Source organism: Spea bombifrons, chromosome 4 (genome assembly GCF_027358695.1).
Source record: "Spea bombifrons isolate aSpeBom1 chromosome 4, aSpeBom1.2.pri, whole genome shotgun sequence".
NCBI lineage: Eukaryota > Metazoa > Chordata > Amphibia > Anura > Pelobatidae > Spea > Spea bombifrons.
Genome location: NC_071090.1, coordinates 83,224,231 through 83,243,508, shown reverse-complemented (window position 1 = coordinate 83,243,508; position 19,278 = coordinate 83,224,231). Strand labels below are relative to the sequence as shown.

The following is a 19,278-nucleotide window of genomic DNA, read 5'->3' as shown; positions in this document are numbered from 1 at the left end:
AACGTCGCAGCGAGGAGAGCTTAAGCTGTTGGATGGAACCTGCTTCCTCTTATCACTTTACAGTAATAGTTTTATTCTCGCTGGAATGAAAGAGGTTGGCTCCCTTCTAACAGTTACTCGCCGAGTTAGCATAAAGTGGCTCCGCAGAGATAACTAAAGCGTTTCAGAATTATTCTTGGCAAATTCAGCTTGTCAACGAACTCTCGGAGCACCGATAATCGCTAATACACGTCTAATGCAGAAAAGAGTTTGACATTCGCAATGACAGATCGCTTTAGACTCGCTCAGCGTGTGTTTTAAAACCAGCCTGGTAACTTTGTATTGAACCCACAGGAGTCAGTGAGGTTAGAGTAGTTTACTTAAATTGGACAGAATCCCGTCACTCAGAGCGCGGTGAAGTTAAATGGATTCAGATGAATCTGAATGGTATTTCGGGGAACTGATATCTTTTTTAAAATTGGTAAATAGGCTCTATCTACATAAACGTACAGTAAACCCATATGCTTAGGGTCGCTCCCCTGGGGCAGTAAGGATTGACTTGTTATACCCTCGGTTTGCAGCGGATACAGTAGGAATGGCTTTCCCCCGTTTATAATTTTGCTCCTGATCAGGAACATTTGCTGGACTGGAATTCCCAGGATTGCTGTGACTCAGCTGTGAAAGTATCAGGAAAACTGTTCTTGGTGTCTGTTTATGAATGGGTCTCGTCCCACACATATCCCCCTGACCTTTTTCATAGGCATTTCTTTGACCAAAAAAGGATGTTTTCTAGAGTTTATAGAACTCTTTGAAAAACACTTTTTTGTACTTATTTATATATTAGTCATACATAAGAAATGCAGGTTTCGCCTACACCTCTGTGACTTTTATGAAAGATTATTTCGAGGCTGGAAAAAAATAAGACTTCATAAAATGACAGTGTCCCAAATTGGCTGATCTACACAGTAGTGCCTTAGTGCAGCATCAATAAAACAAAATGGACATAATGGTTTTGTGCTGGTTTTGTGAAGCTTATGGTTTCTCCAAACCATACAATTTACAACTTTAACAATAAATGCTAAAATATATCTTAGTGTGTAATGCTAATTGTTGGGCTTTTCATAAATAACTTGTTAATTGTGTAAGTGGTGGTTTGCTTTGTAAACTGTCGTTTAATGAGCCTCTCATTGAAAGAAAAGTTTAATTCTGGTTGTTTTTCCCCTTTATGACATAGGTGAGCTGGTTTACCAAGTGCAGTCGCCGGATGAAGGCGCATTAGTTACAGCGGCCAGGAACTTTGGCTTTATTTTCAAGTCCCGAACTCCTGAGACCATCACTGTGGAAGAGATGGGGAAAACGGTTACATATCAGCTGCTAGCAATATTAGATTTCAACAATGTCCGCAAAAGAATGTCTGTAATAGGTAACTTTTTTCTTTTAAATGCATCTTGCTAATTAGATTAGGTGCACTGCATTTAGTCCATTGAGTTTGACTGTTTTCTTTGAGCACGTAAAGGGATACTCCAGTTCTCCGTACAGCCTCACAACTGAAGAATACATATTAAACAACTTTGTAACATGTATTCTTTACTGTTAATAAAAAAAACACTTTTAGAAGAAGCTGCACCGCAGGGCAAACGCATTCCGGGGTGGGATTTTAATAAATCCCTCCATGCATTTGCAGACGGAAAAAATGTTAATTTAAAAGGGACAGTCAAATGGATTAATGTGATTGCTGGAGTGTCTCTTTAAAATAAACCAATATTATTATTATTTATTATTATTTTATAGCGCCATTATATTCTGTAGCGCTGCATAATGAGTAGAATGGTGTTTACAGGTTAAAAGGAACAATATACTTTAGAAGCTTCCGTATGTGTATACCGTGGTAGCAGCTACATGTGTGTCTCTTCATGAATGTTCCTCCTAATAAATTAAAACGTTGCTTTTCTTAATGAGCAAATTGTTGAGTGAGGAGAAGGGATATATCTTCAGTTCATGGATTAGATAAGCCAGTTTTAACACATTTTAGCACAGAAAGGCAAGCTATAGGTCATTTTTCGTGCCAGTATCCCTATGTTTACATGTTAATCAAACACAATCTAAATATATCAATTATCATATAACCCTGGATTGTAAAACGTTTGGATAAAAAGATAATTTGGAGATTTTTGTTTTCTTGTGGATTGAGCTCCAGAAGTTTTTCAGGGGGAGCATTTCACAGAACTGGTCCCTGAGTGACAGTAAGAAGTGAGGGTGTAGTGACTCCGTTCGATGGCTGCCATCTTGATTATCTGGGCCTATGACACACTCCAAATGCCTTTTCTCAAGCAGCGAGAGCAGATTTAATATGTGAGATGAGTACTCCTCTGGGAAAGTCACATTCTGCCCAGTTATCTAGGAGATGTGCTGGGGTGGAAGACTTCTGGTGAAAAAAGAACATGGAATCCCAGTATTGTATAACTGGTTACACACATAATTATACCACTGGAAGCTTGCTCACGTCAATGAGTGTGAACGCATTATGGATCTACAATAACAGGTCATGCTGAGTATTCTCATAAATCCTGAATACAAGGAATTCAATTTGTTGTACATCCAAGACTCTAGTTGGTTACCTACAACATTTTAATGTAGCATTGACTTTGCTGCAACAAATGAAGATTGCAGTAAGACGTACAATAACGCCTATTTGGACCCCTGAGGCTGGAAGTTCTTTATGGCCCCTGGAAGCTTGTTATTATGTTGTTATTATTATTATAATTATTATTATGCTGATAAAGAAATCTGCAAACAGATTGAACTAAAGGTGACCAGGAGGAAAGAAAAGGTCGACAAGGAAAAACAAAAGGACCGTAGATAAAAACATAAGAAATAAGTAACACAAAATGAAAATCTTCTTGCCTTAGAGTACAGGGGCATCTAGACAAACTGGAAATGGGATCACTTTTTTGGAAGGTTTTTCCCTCTGCACATTGATTAGAACCATGGAGAAAAAGCCACGGAACCCAACTAGACTTGTGTAGTATAAACGATGATGCAGAAATATACTAAATACGATGAAATAACCTATAAAGAAGCAGGAAAAGTCTGCAATATTCTGCAGTTTACTGTAAACGTATTCTCAGATTGTTTAATGTGGTGTATTTCTCGGTACTAATTATAGCCCGGCCTCCTTTAAAATCCCAGCTAACAGTAAATACGGGTGTAGTTTAATTTAATTACACGTAGAACTGGGAAGCAGTTTTTTAATTGCCTCAAGTTTACTGAATTCTACATATAATTAAATGCAAAGTTTTTTCCTCTTTTTGTCAGTACTTTGTTCATGACACAGGGAACAAAAACTATTTATTATTCACCCAAATGCCTATATCACAATTTATTGTCACATCTGAGCCAGGAAACACATTACTTAAAGACGTTATTTCTCGTAGCTTAAACATTCAGCGTTTATATGGGCGATGTGGAAAGCAAAGGCATTCAGCTACTAAAACACAAATTGGCTGTAAGCTGTAGTTGTCCTCAGAGGCTTCCCAACCAAAGCCGTGATCAGACTGAAACCTCTGTTCTTCATCAAATTTGTGTATCCACCCCTCTCGTGTCTTTTAATCCACCCAGAGACAAGCAAGGCCAATAAACATGTGTTTCACGATTTGCAAATCTCTGTGAAGAAATGAGGGAAATTATCCAAAAACTCACATTATGTATAATGGTAATTTTTGTGAAACGTTATGCAGGCAGAAACATGGACTTATTCTAACCGTTTGCTGTCGCATAGTCACTTGGAATCGATTTTGTTTCTATTGGAAATTAATGCAATTTGTTTGTTTAATCGTTAATCGCATGTGAGCTAATATAGTCTACGTTTATTCACCCATAGTGCCCCTGTCTGTCTGATTATTGGTTTTCATGTTGTAGCTGGCCATAAATGGAATATATAAGGACATTTGGATGTTCAGTACTGGTATGGAATTCATGTAGTTTGCACGCTTTCACTCATGCTAGACCAGCCTCTTCTCTACTGATCCTGCCTGTGTATAGACCAGCTTACTGACTCCAGATCAAGCACACATTCACTCACGCTACAGCACCCTCTTCATTCTGGAGCATGAACACCAGCCTCCTCGCTCCAGAGCGCACACACATTTACTCGTCCTTGGCCAGCCTTCTCTCACCAAGAACATCAACACATTCAGTCTTGCTAGGACAGCCTCCTCGCTCCAGAGCACTCACACATTTACTCGTTGTAGACCAGCCTTCTCTCTCCAGAGCATGCGCGCATCCGCTCTTGCTAGGGCAGCTTCCTCACTCCAGAGCACGCACGTTCACTTGTTAAGGGCCAGCCTTCTTCTTCCAGAGCATGCACACATTCACTCTTGCTAGGTCAATCACTTCACTCCAGAACAAGCAACGTTCACTCATGCTTGCTTTTCTGCCACATCACTCAATCCTCAAAGATGGTCTGTATAAACTAGAATGCAATAAATAATGCAGTATGGAAATAAATTAACGTTACGGTACAGAGTAATAAGGCAAATATTATACTAAAGTACTGGTGTGCCTCTTCAGCAGTGGTTTCTACATCCTTGAAGTAGGCATCCATCGACAGTCTGTGTTGCCCCCAGATAATGTGTACAAATTTGATGTAAACAAACAGAGCCAGTAGGAGAGGACTGAAGTTCTTAGTCCAAGGGGGGAGTGATTATGAGTGGACAGGCAACACATCTAACACTATATCTTTATGTATTTATGATTTAGTGAGTTCTTTACACATAGAACTCTTAATCTCAGGACTAAAAGAGATCACTGGCTTTATGATATATCATTCTAGCTACTACTTGTAGCACTTGACGTTGCCAGACCAGACTACGTATTTAAGGATTTACTTTTTGCTATCTAGCGCCACACTGTATGGAACATGTTTTTCTATGTCAAATGCAATATTTGAGTTTGGTGAGATTGTATTTCATTTGTAAAATGCTCTTTACTTCCAGTACGAAATCCAGATGGGCATATTAAACTCTATTGCAAGGGAGCCGACACTATCTTGTTTGAGAGGCTGCATGCCAGCAGTGAGGAATTAATGTCTGTTACGTCAGATCATCTTAATGTGAGTATATTTCAGATTTGTTTGTGTGTGTTGTTATATAGGACTAGCGCAGGTTAAATATATAATACCTGGTATGATAATAGACCTTGACACGGATTTCCAGTGAAACCAGTTGGGAGCAAAAAGAAGTTTTGTAAATTAGTTTTGTACAACATAGAGAAAAAAATCAACCTATTTAATCCGATAACTAAAAAAACACTGTCTGTATGTTCCATTAAAGAATCTTTTCCAGAGACATGCTTACTAGACATGTGGGCCAAAAATTATTCGGACATATTTTTCAGTTTGTTTTTGGCCCATTTGCTTTTTTCGGCCAGTGAATTTCGGTCCCTGCCCATTTGGTTCAGCTGAAAATTCTGGGTCATTTTTAATTCAGAAATAAAATTTGTTGCCCACATTCTCTGTTTGTTTCCCTACCTCTTCTGTCAAACCACCTCCGCTTCTGCTGACCGCTTCCGCATCTTTTTCCGCATCATCATCTCATCTCTCTGCTATCTTCTATCTTTGCCTGCATCTCTGTGGACAAAACCCAGCGGGAACCTCCGCCAAAATGTTGGCGTTTGCAGTTACTTCTCCTCAGCCAATTTGAAGGATACAAGCGTATAATAACTTTGCAGTGTGAAAAGAGTCAGTTGGCTTATGGCACCATGATAGCTAGAGCAATACCTGTTTCTTGCCATACTGGTTCTACAGAATATCAGTCAAAGTGAGCAGCGTAGAAACATAGACTGTAACAACAGATAGATAATGTTTGACCCCACTAGTATATCCCCCTTAGACACGTGTAAATTCCCTCATTATATTATTCTCTAACATAAGCATTTCTTGTTGATTGTTCAGGAGTTTGCTGGAGAGGGCTTGCGGACACTAGCCCTGGCATATAAAGATCTCAGTGAGGAGTACTTGAAGTGGTGGCTGAACATCCATCACGATGCAAGTACTGCTATTGAGAACAGAGAAGAACGACTCGCCGCTGCTTACGAAGAAATAGAAAGTAACATGATGGTACGTTCCTACTTCAGCTGCCAAAGGCACTGAGTAAAGTGCAAATTTCTTTCTGTAAGGATCACAGAATCCGAATCTCATGCTATGTTATAGGATCATCTTATAACCTTATTTGCAGCTTAAATTAAAGGGATTTGGTGTCTGATTCATAGCTAACTGAATTACTTACAGAATACAGAAACCATTATATTGGAATATTCAATTAATGAATTAGAATAATGAATGGCTTAATATTTTCAAACTGCTTAAAGGTAATTAAATGTTAACATTTCTATTTAGTTGGTAAACATATTACTAGGAAAAGATTAATAGAAAGAAATGCAGAATTAGAAAAGTTAGACGGCCTTTTAAGCATGACCTATTTATTCACATACCTTAGAACAGCATTATCATCTGGAAATCTACCGAAATGTAGATGGAATGTACTGAATATTTGATCCAAAGACTATCTATTTATATGAGAAAAAGGATGAAGACACTTTTGGATAAGGGCTGTGTGAGTGATACCTTAGTATGTAGGGAAGCTTGTGGCTCAGATGCCTTAAGGTTATAACATTTTGTTTGGATGAATGTGTAGCCTATGTATTCATTAACATTAGCCTTTAGTTATATAAAGTAAATATATTATTCTGTACAATTGCACTTGAATGACTGTAGTGCTTCTCACAGAGTATTGGGCCTGTCGATTTGATAGTAATGATGGCTTTTATTTGGTGCCCCCAAAGCTACTAGGTGCCACTGCGATTGAGGACAAGCTCCAAGAAGGTGTGACAGAAACCATCGCAAGTCTCCTTTTGGCAAATATTAAGCTGTGGATTTTAACAGGAGACAAACAGGGTAATCTAATCATGGTGTATATGTCATTAATGTTGCTACACTTGGCATTACAACATTAGGCAACTGGAATTATCGGTTTCTGAAACATCCTGGTAATTAAAGGTAAAGTAATATGTTTTTTTGTGTTTTTTTTTAAATTTTTTTAAATAGAAACTGCTATGAATATTGGCTATTCCTGCCATATGCTCACGGATGACATGAATGACATTTTCATAGTATCTGGTCGCACAGTGGCAGAAGTTCGGGAAGAACTGAGGTAAATTTCTTGGTTTATCCTAAGGGATTACAAGCTCTCCAAGAGCTTTGCACAAAATGTACAATATAAAGAAGTGATCGTGACAAATACAGTAAAGGGATTTAAACATGCATGCGATAGACATAAAGCAATCCTGTAGCAAAGACAAGATCAAGAACTGACTAAGACCCAAGTCTTTACATCAGGAAAAATTTGTTTATCTGCCGTCAAATTCTATGGTTCCATGTTTTGTAATGGAGCCGCCTGACCAATGTTTTACTTTGTTAAAGGAAAGCCAAGGAGTGCACATTTGGACAAAGTAGGCACATCTACAACGGCCATCAGTTCTCTGAAAAGACGAGAGATGCTAAGCTTGAATCTGTGTATGAAGAAACTGTCACCGGTGAATATGCCCTGGTCATAAACGGACATAGTCTGGTAAGACCCCTTTAACTTCAGGTCAAACGCCAACAGGTAAGACCCCTTTATGGAAGAGGTAAGGGGCCATAAGGCTCCACTATACCTCTACCAGCTGAATCAAGCTGCAACTGCAGCGCAGTGCCCAAAAACAAAAGTGCCAAAATCGGAATCCAAAAAAAAAAAACATATAGTTGCCTCGCCATGTTCGGTAACGTGAATTCAAACCTGCAATTAATAGGCACACATGCAAAAACATGGAAATAAATAGTGTGTCCAGCCATTTCTGGCAGTTCCACAAGCCCATAAGGGTCAGGGGAAATGAAGCGTGCAAGGTAGCGAGGACTTCGGTGCAGATCGTGCGCACACCTTTCACAGTGGACGTGCAGACCGTGAAAAAGTGACTCCAGCATGATGCTAGGGCAAATAAGCACCTCGGGCTCCTTGTTACCTCGGCCCTAAGGCCAGAGGATCAAGTGTTTCCTCCTCCTCCCTAAGGGTACTAAACTTGATCTTAGCCAAAAGGCAGAGAAGCGATACATTATAGGCGACATGAAGTTATGGAGCCATTCATTTAATGGTCTATCTACATTTGCTAGGTTAAGTACTGCAGGCTCACATAACCCTCTTGGAATTTTTGGAAACTGTAAACCTATTTTAGTATTTGCTCGGGGAATACTAGGTAGAAGAGCCAAATAATCTAGATAAGACTGTTCCACAGCTGTAAGAATGTTTTTGTCAGCAATTGCTTGCAATTTTAAGAGCACATGATGACCTCAGCAGAAAAAATAAAGATATGCATATTATACACACAGACATATACATCACATGAGTGACTGCATGTGTGAGGTTGTGAGGACATTTTAAGTGACAGGTAACCTGGGAAGTATGTATACATTTGTGTAGGGAATTCGATCTATGTTTACACATGTTTAAGCAGGCTCTGTAGTAGCTTCTGATATCTTCATCTTCCACTTTTCTTTAAAGGATTTTGTTTTCTGATAAAGTTTTAATGATTCTAGATTGTAACCCTATTTAAGCAGGGGCTTAAAATCGATAAATTATAACTTAATTTATAAGCAATAGAGATAAGCGTGATTGATGAGAGTGGGTTAATATACTTATCCTTACAGCTTTTATACACTCACTAGAATCCCAGAAGCAACAATGTATTTATTATTAATACCCCACAACCTGTATTCTGCAAAGAAAACCCCAGCTTGCGGATCTCTAGGTCGACTTTTGTTCGTCAAATTATCCGCCCCCAAGCAGTCTCTTAACTTCTGTCTAGTTCCTCCTTAACCTCACGATTATAAGCTCAGTATGTTCATGTTATTGTTCATTTTTGCCTATTGTTGATTTTAGTGCTATTGTTAATTTTGTATTCTCCATTGATTGTCATAGAGCTACAGGATCAGCTGGTCCACTGTAAATAAAATGTAACATTAATAGCTTGGCACTCTGCGGGTGCATTCTCCCTTAGTGGTCCATCAGTCTCTTCCATACCATCGGCACAGTAGGCAGCTGTACAGCCTGATGTAAGACCACACACACCATCCTTAGCCTTGTCCTGTGTTCAGGATAGCCATGTTAACTGTATTAACCTTTCCCACCTCTGCTGGAAGTATAGTCCACACTCGCAGTATCCACACAACTTTCATAGTGCTTTAGGGAGCAGCCAATGGCAGTTGAAATGATTTATGAGTTAGAGATGGGCCAAAATACATGGAGAAGAAACTGATCTATCCAACATTACAGCATTTTTTTTGGAACAAGCATTAAATGAAAATGTGTAAGTGAAGCGGAGAGTCTTTTTCGCTATATATATATATATATTTATTTATATTTATATATATATATATATATTTTTTTTTTATTATTTTTTTTTTTGTGTGTGTGAGCGTGTATTTGGTTAAATAAATTGTATATATAAGTTGGGATATAGACTGATAATCATTCAAAGTGACATATACATTAGGATCTGTTGCTCAGTTCCAACAATAAAGCATTTTTGTTTGTAGTTCTTTTTGACATAATAGTCCAAACAGTGATAAAGTGTTCCACTGGGATAAATTCAATTACAGACCAGCAGAAAACCACAATTCTTGAAACTGGAAAAGGTTGTTGGGGGAATCTAAGTGATTATAAGTTGAATTTATGTTTATTTGCTTTGGCAAACCCTCTTTTTTTATCTGCTTCTAGATCTGTGACATTGGCGTTTGTATTTATTGGGGCAGTACTCCTTAAAGATAAGTTGCTCTGATCGGAAAGCAATATAAAGTGTACCTTTAGGGGTTCTTTAAGCACAGTTTAAACAGGGGGCTTATTAGGGTTTTAATCATCAGTGGCCACCTTGTGAATGTAGATGAAGAGACATGTTGAGGAGTGACTGTGAAAGGGAATTTTCTTTCTTTGCCCCACCGATTTACAACACGTATGCTTGGTTTCATATATTTTAAGCTCCGTCCATGAAAAAGAAAAGTTGTGAATTTTAGCAGGGCTATCTGTGAAGGGGTGTGTATGTGAGAGTACCCCAAAATTCAGTCCCCGCTCTATTCTTCAATATAACTTGCGTTAATCCTTACATGCTTCCAGGATACAATGGACACCATACAGAGAGGGAAGAAAACACATTTATTTAGGCCAGATATAATAACCAATTATTTATATTTGTTAAGTGCTGCATCCTGTTTATCGAGAGAACATAGTAAGGGATTTTCTTTGAAATGTATGTTTGTTTTCTGGGTTTTTTTAGGGAGTTTGTTAATAAATGCAAGTCTCTGAGTTCACATGTAATTTAGGTTGTGTTCTAACCAGCGCTTGATATCTCTGACCCCAGGCCCATGCTCTTGAAGCAGACATGGAGAAGGAGTTTCTGGAGATCGCATGTATGTGTAAGACCGTGATTTGCTGCAGAGTGACTCCTCTTCAGAAAGCCCAAGTGGTGGAGCTGGTGAAAAAATACAAAAGAGCCGTCACTTTGGCCATTGGAGACGGCGCCAATGACATCAGTATGATTAAAAGTAAGCCATTGAATTGAAGTGACACCAGGGTGTTTATGTTATACCACAAATGAAATGTAATATAAAAAATTGTAGTCCTAAGTGATACAGTGCAGAATGAACAGATGTAAAGTAATTTGCAAAAAATCTGCCCTTGTACTTAAACTCCCATTACCCTCCTGTTGTATCTGCAAAGCTGTGGCTGCAGTAGCGTTACCTGGAGGGTATAGTAATAATTAAATAATAATAATAAATAATATAGCTCAGGGGGAGGTAGCCCACAGGTAGCTCTCCTGACGTGGCTAGAAACAACTCTCATGATACTCGGACCCTGTATATGCAAATTCCTCCCAAGAGCCACCATGATGTAGTAGACAAACATTTGGACGGTTGCAAGCATCATGATCTATATCTGGCGATCCTCTGCCCCACACAGATGCCTTACAGAGACAACACGGCAGAATTGTATTGGGTCTCTTGAATGAACCACCTTTAGTGATATGTAATTGCATCAAACCAATTAGTGACCACTAGATATAAAACCAAAGATCAAAACAACAAAAACTTGTTTTATGTACACCAGGCAAGAAAATGTGCCGACATATAATGCTTTGTGTCTACAATCAATAGTTTCTGTATAATGTCCATATTTAAGCATACATGGAATCATTTCGCTTTATTGACACATTGCATGTTCGTTAGCTGCGTCATTGGTAGATATTCAGTATATTGGTTATTTTCAGTGTTAAAAGGAAACCAAAGTCCATTGTATTCTTAACAGCTGACATGAAATACTGGGAAGTGAATCTTCTTGCACTGCTCAACCACAATCCCTTGGATCCGATTAGTATAAACACTGGTGTTTTCTCTCGGTTTCCAGTAAACTGCCTGCCGAAAGCACACAGTATGAATTGTGGGAATGCTTAACTGTACTATTTATCTGTCATTATTTGGAGATTGGAATGTACTGATTGCAGACTTGTTGAAAATCCCTTATTTTGTAGCAGACTAACTTCTGCCTCTCTCTTTGCAGGTGCCCATATAGGAGTTGGGATCAGTGGACAGGAGGGGATGCAAGCTGTTTTAGCCAGTGATTATTCCTTTGCTCAGTTTAGATACCTCCAAAGACTGCTTCTTGTCCACGGTAGATGGTCCTATTTCCGAATGTGCAAGTTCCTCTGTTATTTCTTCTATAAAAATTTTGCCTTCACACTAGTGCATTTCTGGTTTGGCTTCTTTTGTGGATTCTCTGCGCAGGTGAGTGCCAAGATGAAGAATGCCCCTAACTGGGCTGTTATAAATAAAGGAACTTGTAAAGATTGTGGCTCGTTGTGATGAAACATTATGTGTAAAATGTATTTGTGGTCAGGGCTTGCACTGTTGGCAAGGTATTGGCAGTGATTAACCTAAGTAGAGGACTCACCCTTAGGCGGATAAAAATTAAGGGAGCGGAGGTTTCTTGCAGAATGATGTAATGTTTTAGGAGGGCTGGACCAGAGGCAATTTTTACATATGACATTTCAGAATATATTTATATAAGGCCCAGTGAATGTCTTTTATGGGATCTCTGCTTGAGCAAGTGATATGAGGGAGTGGAAATGTTCAACTCTCAAACAATGAGCCCAGGGCCGGCTCATTGGGAACTGGTCCTTCATATTGTATGGTGGTATCAGAGAGTTGAAACGTACAGCAAACCCCCACTTTAGTCAGTATAGGTACGTGTAACTGGTTATGTGTATGTATATGTATGCAGGTGTATGATATATATCATATATTTATTAATTTGCTTTATGCTTAGACGTCTTGGTCTACTGCTTTCCAAATGCAGGAAATAAAAAAAAATAAAAAAAAAGTCAAATATCACTAAAGGTTAAAACAACTATAAGAACAGGTTGAGCTTTAATTGAAAGAAAATAGCCTTCACTTTCTGTCTGCTTTTCCAGCAGAAAAGAATGAGACTGGTTGTCATATGTTAGTGATAGCACCTCATGGATTAAAACTGATCCCAATGAAGTCTGGAAGCAGTTATCCAATTAAAGAAAAAATCATCTTTTGCCAAGTAGTGTTAGCGGCAAAAAAAACCTCTCTGTGGGTGGTTTTCTTAATGCAATTAAGTTTGTGCGCGTGCTATCAGCAGAAACAATCCGACAGCAGGGATGGAATTCTGGTAGCCATACACATATAGTTCGGATGTTAAGAACATTGTGACACAGAGTTTGAAACAGAGACGTTCAGTTTGTTTTCCTTGTCAGCTTCTTGTGACCTAAGAAGCATCAGTTTTATGTCTTATGTACTATAAATAGTGTGCTGCATATGTGAAGTATCATATGCCCAGCACTAACCATACAAATATGTTCATTATTATGTTCTAATTGGTGACCCAACATTAAAGAGAAATAACGAGGAAAATATATACTATGCTTTAGTTTTCCCTCAATGCAAGTTTCGATCTTGTTCTTCTTAAAGCAATATCTGATTGTAAGCTTGCAAGCCGGGCTCTCTCCACCTAATGCATCGGTTTATCTTAGTCTGTCAATTCTCGTCTTGTCATACCCCTTGACTATATGAGTTGTAAGAAGAGCTGCGTAAATTGTTGGCGCTAAATAAATAAGATAATTATAACCCAATCCATTTCCTAGAGAATTCTTCTCTCAGCCATAAATAGCTACATGCAGTGGCGTCGCTACAGGGGGGCAAGGGGGGGCAATTGCCCCCCCTAGGATATTCCTTGCCCCCCCTGCCGAATTTGGAGCCACCCAGGACAGTCCCCTTGACTGCCAACGACGGCATGGTGCCGTCGCTAGCAGTCCCAGTCAGGTGCTAACGACGGCACCATGCCGTCGCTAGCACTATCTTACCTTGATGGAGGTCTGTGGACCCCCATCACCACCTACCCCGGCGATCTGCCCTTCACACTGAAGGGCATCACCGGGGCCACCCGATCCGGCCGGTGGCGGCACGCGCAATGACGCGATGACGTCACCGCGCAACTTTATTAATAACTGACAATTGTCAGTTAAAGCGGTATGGGGGCATGCTGCTTAGATGCCTGTATCTCAGGCATCTAAGCAACTACAGACCCCCAACATATGCCGTTGGAAAGGTAATTATCTCACCTTTCCAATGGTATATAGCTTGTAAAAGAATTTAAAAGAATTACGATAAAAAAATGATTTAAACGTAAAGTAGTTAAACTTTTTTTTTTTTTTTTAAAGTTTAAGTATTCTAGCTAAATGATCACTGTGGTAGCCAATGTTACCACAGCGATCATATAGCTATAAAAAGTCACATTCCCTTTTTAAAAATGGCCAATGCTAATGGGTCTAATATATATATAGATATATATATATATATCTATATCTATATATATATATATATATATATATATATATATATCTATATATATATCTGCAGCAGGGACTAATATTACTATATATGGGCAACTGGGGCTAATATTAGGCCCTGAAATTATTTACTGCAAAAGTTAAGGTATTGTGTTGTTTAAAGGATTTCAAGGATTAGTCTTTCTAAATTGTGGCTTCAGGCTTCCCATGTTGAATGATCAAGTATTGTATTGTCCAATAACAAAAGTATTATTCCATAGCACATTACTTTTGGCAAAATATATATATATATATATAATGTTTTTTCAGTGGTATGATTTAATGGGGGAAATTATGAATGCCCCCCCAGTTTGACTGTGGTATCTTGTGTGCCCCCCCTATATACTGTTTCTAGAGTCGCCACTGGCTACATGTTAGAATGGCAGCAGGAATTGGGAATTGGTTTCCATTTTAACGAATGGCCCATTGATTCATAGACTCTCCATGCTTATCATACATAACAGCAAAGGTTTTTGGTGGAACAGAAGCACAATTATTCATTACTGCCCTAATTTTGGACTTAAGGTCACATAGAAAGATAGATATTGCTTGTATGGTCCTATATCGGATAATGGACTTATTATATTTTCACATCAGCTTTCAAACCATCAGGAAGCTCTTCTCCCGTTCTATGCTAAGGAGAAAAGAACTTAAAATACTCGGTTACATTGAATGCATTCACATACCCCTCAAAGTATTTAGACAGTGGTGTAGATGCGCTATTATTTGCAATAATATGATGCACAATAGCCTACACAATAATAATGAAAACGGTTATAGGTGTTACTATATAGTGACCTCTCAGGTCCCTAAAGCTGCATAATCAGACATTGCGTCTATAATGGTGTACCGGTGACATGATCAGTCAGTATGAAGCCAGCGATGCCAGCCCATAAACAGCTTGATCTCTAGTGTAGATGCAGATGGGAGATGTCTCTGCAGCTGCAACAAACTTAGGGTGTAATGGTTCATGCTAAGGGGTGCAAAAGGATACAATACTTGAGTCAGCAACTCAGATAATAGTTAGTAGTCTTGTGATAGTTTAAGCTTCAAGCGTCCTAACCCAGGATTGACAATCATGAAAATGGATGGGTTTGTGTCCCTGGAGAATAGGGCTGTAAGTATCAATGAAATCTAGAATGAAAGTGTTTGTGCCATGCATCCCTTACCATATACGCACAGATGGGAACGTCTCAGTTCTCACTGTTCTGGGTGAGAGACTTAGTAATGGGGTAAGGCTAGTAGGGATAGCATGCACAGCGGTGGGACTAGCTTCAGGCAGCATTGAGTGGAAGGGTTTAGGATGGGAGGTGGCTGTGGACGAATATCGCTCCCCTGCCTAGAGAAAAGGGAAACCGACCGAGGACACTTTAGAATGCGGCCACTCGGATGCTTACCAGATAATGACCACTAACCTGTTTTATGCTTTGTTTTCTTTTAGACTGTCTATGACCAGTGGTTCATAACACTCTTCAATATTGTATACACATCACTTCCAGTGCTGGCAATGGGACTGTTTGATCAGGTAACTCTTTTATTTGATAACATTAAAAAGGTTATATTAGGGGTGATATGATTTCCCTCTTTGCTGATGTAACGGAGTCAGCCCCTCGTCTTAGCTATGTTTGGGCCTTTTGTAAATCTAAATGGTGATTAGTATACACAGTATTTGTTCCACTGTTTTAAACCCAGGTAGGTGCACACAGTCATATGGGAGATTGTCCATTCCTTACGTTGTTGCACCTTTTATTATATACTCACATTCCATTTGTGAATTCTCCTTGCAGGATGTGAATGAACAGAATTGCATGGATTACACTAAACTCTACGAGCCAGGCCAGCTGAACCTGCTATTCAACAAACGCAGATTTTTTATTTGTATAGCACATGGAATTTATACTTCGTTTGCCCTGTTCTTTGTACCCTTTGGGGCATTTTTCAATACTGTCGGTGAAGACGGAAAGCACATTGCAGACTATCAGTCGTTTGCCGTCACTGTTGCTACAAGCCTGGTTATAGTTGTCAGTGTCCAGGTAATGTATCTCATGAATTCATTTTTCCCAGGAGAATGAAGATCACAGGGGTTCGGCCATTGTATACATCAGTTCATACATCCCCATAATTCACTCCTAATTGTTTGCATGTGATACATTTTGTGCTGATCAAGGGACTGGCTGAGTCGATAAATTGATTATTAAGCATGAGGCATACCCTCATTAAGGCAATGAAGCAAGCCATGTATTCCATTATGAAATAACTCTTAGCTGATTTCACCGACAGGAAGGCATTAGCTAAACCCATTACATGTAATGAGATGTGTCAGTCAATATTGAAAATGAAAGCTTAATCACCAGAGCCATGTGATTTGCCTACTTACTAAAACAGAAAGGAATTTTCCACAAACAGAATGGTCCTTTGGGTTTTTTTGTGCATATATTTAATGTATACATATGTTTAAAGGGCTGTGGTTTAGGCATGTGAGCTAATTGTGTTACCTGTGCTGATTTTGCAGATTGGCTTGGACACTAGTTACTGGACAGCGATTAATCATTTCTTTATTTGGGGCAGCCTTGCTGTGTATTTTTCCATTTTGTTTGCAATGCATGGCGATGGTATTTTCGATATATTCCCTAGTCATTTCCCATTTGTAGGTAAGTTTACAATCACTTTGCTTTAATGGCTTCTACATTACTAATATTGATACCTGCATTAAATGTCACCTTCAGAAAGAAAAATGTTTCATTTTTAATGACGTGGGTGAAAACATTGAAATCTGCCCAGTTTTGGGGGTTATGCAATGGAGCAGAGCTTGACGTCTGTGTAGAAATTGTTTTTGTAATCCAGTCTGTTTATTTCAGCTGTGATTTTGAGTTTTGTGATGCAAGTGCTTATTCAGAGGTCCACGGTAACTATTTTAGGATGGGATTTATTTCTTTCAGTGCTGCGAGCGTGAACACATATTTCCCCTTGGGATGTCAGACCAGTTTTCGCAGTTATGCTATTGTTATACAGTTGTTTAGGAATTTCCATGATTTCTGCATATATTCATTCAATTTAATCTCTTATTCAACCAAGTCACAACAGACAAGCACAGTCTGCTTCAACTAATGACACAACTAGGAAAGGCTGAACTTGATGGACGCATGTCTTTTTTCAGCCTGTGTAACTACTATGTTTTCATGTCATTATTAAACACAGCTAGTAATCATTCACAGTGCAGGGTGGAAAAAAGTAAGTGAATCCCTAGACTAATGACTTCTCCAAAAGCTAATTGGAGTCAGGAGTTAGCAAACCTTGGGTTCCGATTGATGAGATTAAAGGTGTTGGTCCAAGCTGCCCTGCCCAATAAAAACACTCACAACGTTTTACTCTGCTACTCACAAGAAGCATTGTGTGGTGTGAACCATGCCTCGGACAGAAGAGGTCTTGGAAGACCTAAGAATAATAATTGTTGACTTGTATAAAGCTGATGCTCATCAGTCTATAAACGGAACAGCTTCAGCCCTGTTACTACTCAAAACCACAAAGCAGAATGCTCAATTAGGTTGAGAGGAATCCTAGTGTGTCAGCATGTTCCAGAGATGTCTGTAAACCTTTAGTTAACATCTCCATTGACATGTTTACCATACATAAAACAATGATTAACATCTCCATTGACAAATTTACCATACTCCTTCTTCAGGAGTGGCCCGGTCCTGATCTCAACTCGATTGAGATGCTGTGGCATGGCCTCAAGAGATCTATTCACATTAGACATCCTGAGAAAATATATTTAGAAAAGGGCTATACACGCAGCACCGCATGTAGATTCAGCAGGACCACACAAGTTTCAATAATATCTGCGTATAAGGAAATTCAGATGTTCGCTCAGATGTTTTTTTAGAGCAGATTACTGCACGTTTGTGTTGCTTCTGGACCCTTTGGTCACAGTTATTGCTTGGTCCCAAGAATATTGCTTAACAGAAGCAGTTTATAAAGAGAAATGATCCGAAATTCCTCATGACCATTGCACATGCCTCATCCACTACAGGAAATGTTTTGGTTAAGGTTCCTTTTTACTGCCAAAAAGAGGGTCAACCAGTTAAGTCCAAGGATTCACATACTTTTTCCACCCTGCGCTGCGAATGATTATGTGATATGTTCAATGAAGACCTTCAAACTCATAATTGTGTGTTATTAATTGAAGCAGAATGTGTGTTCGTTGTTGTGAATATTGCTGAATACCAGATGAGTTAATTACCATTACATGCAGAAATCTATGGAATTCCAGAGGGTTTGCATACTTATTCCTGCTACTGTATTTAGATGACAGCTTATACTTTACCTATATAAAGCCTATATTTTCAGATTGGATATGCAATTTGTAAATGCCAAATTGTGCATCTTATTACATGATAAAGAAAAAAACCCCAAAAGAATGCAAAAGAAAACAACTATAAATAGTTTTCCCCAATTCCCATTATTCTCAGTTGAGCTAGTATTAGTGGTCCTACATAAATGTACACTTCACACAAATCCCCATGTGATGGGGGGTGAGAATAATTTTTGCACAGAAATATACCCTACATATTTCTCAAATTTACATCCTTTTGTGCCTTTAGTGCACCTAGTGGGTTACAGTTCCAATGACACTTTGGTTATCCTACCTGAGGCTTGATGGAGTTGCCATCAGGTGCCCTTTTTATTGGAAAAAATAATTTCATTTAAGTGGTTTTTACTTGATGGGGTTAACAAACTCACATTGTTCTATATTTGAGCTAATACAAAGTGAAAGATAAAGATGTAGTTTCAGAACCTCAGAGGTCTCTCTTCATGGCTCCTGAAATCTTATGTGAATTTATTTTCCTATATTGGCCCAATAAAACAATCAGCTTTCACTGAGAACTCCGTTTTCTTTTGTGCTGATATGGGCTATATCTGTTCCCTACCCCTGGACTACACACACAAGATAAGCTCGAGGGCATGTAACGTGGTTAGCTGCCAAGGCCCACTTTCATTGAGAATATTAATCAGCCATTTTAAGAATTGTTATTCACTAGTCTAAACTAAATGAACTAGCATTTTTAAAACCAAGTGTTGATTAAAGGTGTCATTTTATATTAGCGTTTATATTCGCCTTTTATCGATGACCCAAATTTTTCTTTACCCTTTTTTTTTTATCAACAGGAAATGCCAGAAATTCCTTAAGTCAAAAATGTGTTTGGCTTGTTATTTTCTTGACCACTGTGATTTGTGTCATTCCTGTGCTGACATATCGGTTCCTGAAGGTCGATCTGAGCCCAACACTAAATGATAAGGTAGGCGAAACCC

General features: G+C 38.8%; 1 protein-coding gene across 1 annotated transcript in view; it reads left to right on the top strand.

Annotated features, from left to right (window-relative positions):
• ATP8B4 (ATPase phospholipid transporting 8B4 (putative)) overlaps positions 1 to 19,278 on the top strand; it is a 65,991-nt gene that overhangs the window by 45,447 nt on the left and 1,266 nt on the right. Inside the window, exons 15-26 of the mRNA XM_053465134.1 lie at positions 1,214 to 1,402; positions 4,974 to 5,089; positions 5,930 to 6,094; positions 6,820 to 6,931; positions 7,082 to 7,187; positions 7,457 to 7,604; positions 10,423 to 10,606; positions 11,619 to 11,842; positions 15,410 to 15,493; positions 15,756 to 16,001; positions 16,481 to 16,619; positions 19,135 to 19,265. Coding sequence (XP_053321109.1) covers positions 1,214 to 1,402; positions 4,974 to 5,089; positions 5,930 to 6,094; positions 6,820 to 6,931; positions 7,082 to 7,187; positions 7,457 to 7,604; positions 10,423 to 10,606; positions 11,619 to 11,842; positions 15,410 to 15,493; positions 15,756 to 16,001; positions 16,481 to 16,619; positions 19,135 to 19,265 — 1,844 coding nt within the window. The remainder of the gene's footprint in view (positions 1 to 1,213; positions 1,403 to 4,973; positions 5,090 to 5,929; positions 6,095 to 6,819; positions 6,932 to 7,081; positions 7,188 to 7,456; positions 7,605 to 10,422; positions 10,607 to 11,618; positions 11,843 to 15,409; positions 15,494 to 15,755; positions 16,002 to 16,480; positions 16,620 to 19,134; positions 19,266 to 19,278) is intronic.